This window comes from Arachis hypogaea, chromosome 14 (assembly GCF_003086295.3).
Source record: "Arachis hypogaea cultivar Tifrunner chromosome 14, arahy.Tifrunner.gnm2.J5K5, whole genome shotgun sequence".
NCBI lineage: Eukaryota > Viridiplantae > Streptophyta > Magnoliopsida > Fabales > Fabaceae > Arachis > Arachis hypogaea.
The window spans coordinates 19,523,124-19,527,681 of NC_092049.1; the positions used below are offsets into that span (position 1 = coordinate 19,523,124).

General features: G+C 27.3%; 1 protein-coding gene across 1 annotated transcript; it reads left to right on the forward strand.

Annotated features, from left to right (window-relative positions):
* The first annotated feature begins 2,137 nt into the window (after positions 1 to 2,137).
* On the forward strand, positions 2,138 to 3,007 carry LOC112740311 (nuclear transcription factor Y subunit B-1). The gene has a single exon (XM_025789077.3). The coding sequence runs from the start codon at positions 2,142 to 2,144 to the stop codon at positions 2,640 to 2,642; it is 501 nt and encodes a 166-aa protein (XP_025644862.2). The 5' UTR covers positions 2,138 to 2,141; the 3' UTR covers positions 2,643 to 3,007.
* Positions 3,008 to 4,558: the final 1,551 nt, after the last annotated feature.

A 4,558-nucleotide genomic window follows, 5' to 3' on the forward strand; every position in this document is an offset into this window, starting at 1 on the left:
AATTATGGAATTAAATTAGTTATCAAAAAAGTAAGTACATTGATTTCTTAACCAAATATCCCAATGAGGTAAATTCTTGACAATAGAAAAAAAATATCGTCAAAATAAAAGAAACTATCAGTAAAATTCATAATTTAATAACTAAATGGTAATCAAATTGGAGACATGCTAATTCTATACTAATAAACTAAGTGCAAATGGCACCCAACAACCTTGGAGCAGCTCATTGTTGTGTACGGCTCCTAAATTCCAATTCAATCCGCAACCAACATCTAAAATTGTCTTAAAAAAATTAGCTCGCTATCGTATAGGATGACGATGTAAAGATTAAGCATTCAAAGAACGAAACTAGAAAACAAAGTTAATTAATTGCATATTAGCTTGTAATTAATTAGTTAACCCCGGAACAAAATAAAAGATTAATCATCACTTTACTTTACTTTAGCTTTATTTATTGGGTTCTGTTAATAAATAATGTAACACGGCCAGAGACGATTAAGCAATAAAATTTAAAAGTTTTATGTTAATTAAAAAATTGAAGACAATTAAATCATTTTCAATATATAGTAAATATTTTTTTTTCTTTTCTAGAATTTTAGCTAATAATATCCCTTGAGCATGTTTAGCAAAATCCATATTTATTATATATTCTTTCTATTTTATTTTATTTTATTTTTCGCTATTTCTTTTCAGAGAGGTTGAGTTTGATTCAATCCATCATCAAAGCAAAGTGCACTAATATAAGTTATAACCCTCACACTGAAAACTCCTAATCATTCCTTAAACCATGTTAGTGTAACCTCATTGGTAGTTCAATTTTGGTGGGCATTGGCTCGTTAACTTTAGCAGCCATGATCAAACTTTGTGTCTTGGAGAGTCGAAAGGGCTATTTTTATATATTATTCATTTTTATTTTTTCATTTCAACTGTGCCTAAAAGCTATCTCTGATCATCAGTATCAGTCAACAGTAGTTGTATACCAATGAAATGCAAAGATTTCTTGCATTGGGTTGTGGACTTTGCCTAATTTTATGTTTGTTAATTTATTTATTTTTGCAAAGTAAAGTAAAATATTAAAATGACTTTATGTGCAACTCGAATGGATATTGAGCTGTAGCATTAGTAGACCACTATTATTTATTTATTATATTATTGTAAGAGAAATTCTTGTATGGTAGTCCTAGAATATCAAATTGGTTGCACTTACCATTATTATTTTATAAAATGACATTTAAATTTTATGTGTTTATATCGGGGACCAAACTAAATAACTAACTGTCAAATGTCATATTATATAATAAGTGCTTAATTAGAGTATTAATTAACCAGTACTATACGACTACACAAGAATTTGTTATTATTATTTTTCATTTTATAATAATTATTAATTTTGGGATATATTAGTGTTATACATTTAGATATTTATTTATTTAGACAATGGTTTGCATTATGTTGTGGTCTGATAAGTACTCTAAGACACAAAATATAAAAATATTGAGATACGAACGTTTTTTTTTAATGGGTCTTTATTTTTATTGTCTTTAGTCTTGTTGTAGTATATATACTATTACTAGTATACAAAAAGTTGAATAAATTATCTCGAAACAAAATATTATATATACTGATGTATATATTAAAAGAATAACTAGTAATTATTTTATCTATTAATGAATCCATATATATTTTTATTTATTAAATATGTATAGCAATAACAAATATGAGATTAATTAAAATGATGAACACCTTCGATTCAAATTTTTTAAAAAGCAAAATATATTTTTTATGGACTATATATGATAAAAAAATATTTTCAAAAACTAAATTATGTACTAAATTAAGCCTTTCACATATCCTTATGATATATAATAGATAGATCTAGATTTATTTATTTTTTAAAATGATTTTGTGTCCCTTACTTTTTCAATGTTTTGTTCTCAATGACTTAAATATAGAATTTTATCCAAATTAACCATCATTTTAAAACTAGAAACATTATTCAAAAGCCGACCAGTTTGGTATCAAAAATTCACATGTGACATGTCATGTAGAACAAGAATAAGACACAATCACTCTCAACTTTAATAAACTTTCATGTGTCATATTAAACTGCTTACACATGTATGCACTTAATCTTATATATAATGGGATTCGATCTCACCTCGATTCTCATTCTATTATATACTCAAAAAATTAAACCTTCATCAAAAGAGAAGAGTGTCTTATTGAATTATTCTTTGAAATTATTAGAAAGAAAAATGGTTGATAACATTGGAGGTAGTGGTTCTTCTAATAATGAAGGCATCATCAAGGAGCAAGATCGGTTGCTGCCAATAGCCAATGTTGGTAGGATCATGAAGCAGATTCTTCCTCAGAATGCGAAAATCTCGAAGGAGGCGAAGGAGACGATGCAGGAGTGCGTGTCGGAGTACATTAGCTTCGTGACGAGCGAGGCGTCGGAGAAATGCCGGAAGGAGAGGAGGAAGACTGTTAATGGTGATGACATTTGTTGGGCGCTCGCAACGCTCGGTTTTGATGACTATGCCGAAGGGATGAGAAGGTATTTACATAGGTATAGAGAGTTAGAGGTTGATAATAATAATAATAATAATAATAATAATAATAATCAAGAGAGAGGGAAATAATATATAACGTATAAAAGAAATTGAAGATTATGAACCATATTATTTTAAATTGCACTGGCAAATTGTTTCTGAAAAATAATGTTGAGGGTGAGAGTAGGTAGTAGTTCTTATGATACCATTTCCATCTGAAGGGTCAATGCAAGTTAAGGTTTTCGAGAATGAGATAATGTAATAGTTTTTTTCTTTATTGTTATGATCTACTGGATTTTGATTGACTACAAAACAAGTAGATTACAACTTTTAATTTACTTTTTCTCTCTCCTTTTTTTTTTTCTTTTTTTGGGGTATCCTGTATTCATACTTAGCTTCAAGTCTTTGCATGCTGCTTAATTTGGTTCATCAGTTGAATTTGAGAATTATATCATCTTGGCCATGGTTTAAATTCTTTGTTATATATATATATACACTATTTTCAGTTGGAATTGATCATAGTGTTTGTCTTATCTCCAAGAAAATGAAATAAAATGTGTTATATTCTAGGATTTTTTAAATGAGTGATACTATGTATACAAGTCTTTTTAACCAAATTCAATTAAGTTAGTGTAAAGGTTAGCGAAAAAAATGCGTACATAGGTCACTATTTTTTTTCGCATTTTCTGTAGGACACAATTTTTTGTAACTTATTGATAAAGAACATAAATTTTTAAAGCATAACATAAAAAATTTTGTACATTTACTCATAGCACATATATTTTTTGTATATAACACACAAATCTTTATACATAGCACAAATTTTTATTGTGAATGCATTTTGTTAGTTGGGTGAGTCAATGTTCTAAGTATGTACGTAGTCCTTCAAAAATTTCTATGCTGCACATAAAAAATTTATGTGTTATACATCCAAATTCTATGCTCTACTTTCCTGAACATTTATAAGAGAAGAAGTTGAAGACGATGAGGACAATGATAATGATAATGATAATAAGAGAAGATGAGAAGGGAAAAAAAGAATAAATTTAAAAAAAAAAAAGAAGAAGACAGCGGTGGTGACAGCGATAATGACGATGGCGGTGGCGACAGTAATGACGACAACGATATTGAAGAAGGAAGAAGGAACGTAAGAAGAAGAAGAAGCGACGAACATTAAAGAAGAGAGAAGTGGCGCGTGAATAAGTTTTTATTTTTAAATAACTTGGTTAAACTTTGTTATTTAAAAGACTTAGACATCTAGTATTTTTGTTTTTTAAAATAAATAAATTAAAATTTTTTTATTTATTTAAATACGTAATTTAAGAAAATTTATGAGTTTATATTGTATTATTCATTTTGTTTACACAGTAAATGAAAAACATATACAAGTATCTCGCTTTAAATTAGATAAGTCAACTTTTTTAAACTTTATCTTAGATGCAAATGAAATAAGTGTGAAAATTTTACTTGATCATATCTTATTTAATAAAAGAGACACATATATTCTACATTGTAAAAAAGATATGAGTATTTGTAGTTGTAAAAAATTTAATTTCAAAATATAAAAAAATATTTATAATATGATTGGGATCGATTTACAAAACAAAAAAATTAATATAATTTATTATTATTTAGATTAATTTAGATCGATTTACCCATAATCTCGCTAGTTATAAATTATTTCAATCCACAAATTTTTTGTTTTTTTCTTACATTCCCAACATTATAAATGGCATGCAATAAGCAAAATTTTGACAATATATAATTTAAATTTAAAATTTTTAAATAATAAAATATTTAAAGTTAAGAACTTTTTATGTACTCTTTTAAATACTAAGAGTAAATCCCCAACTTGCTTCCTAACAATTTCACAAATTTTCGTTCTCCTTCATTGATTGGAAAATGACATTGCGACCCCTCTCGATTAACTCCATCAGACATTATGCCTCCTCTATTAATGTCTCTGTCTGGAGATAACGGATCTTGTCTACGTATACTATTAACTC

What these genes read in the sequence shown, in the direction of transcription:
- LOC112740311 (XM_025789077.3), top strand. Translation starts at nt 2,142, where the DNA reads ATGGGATTCGATCTCACCTCGATTCTCATTCTATTATATACTCAAAAA.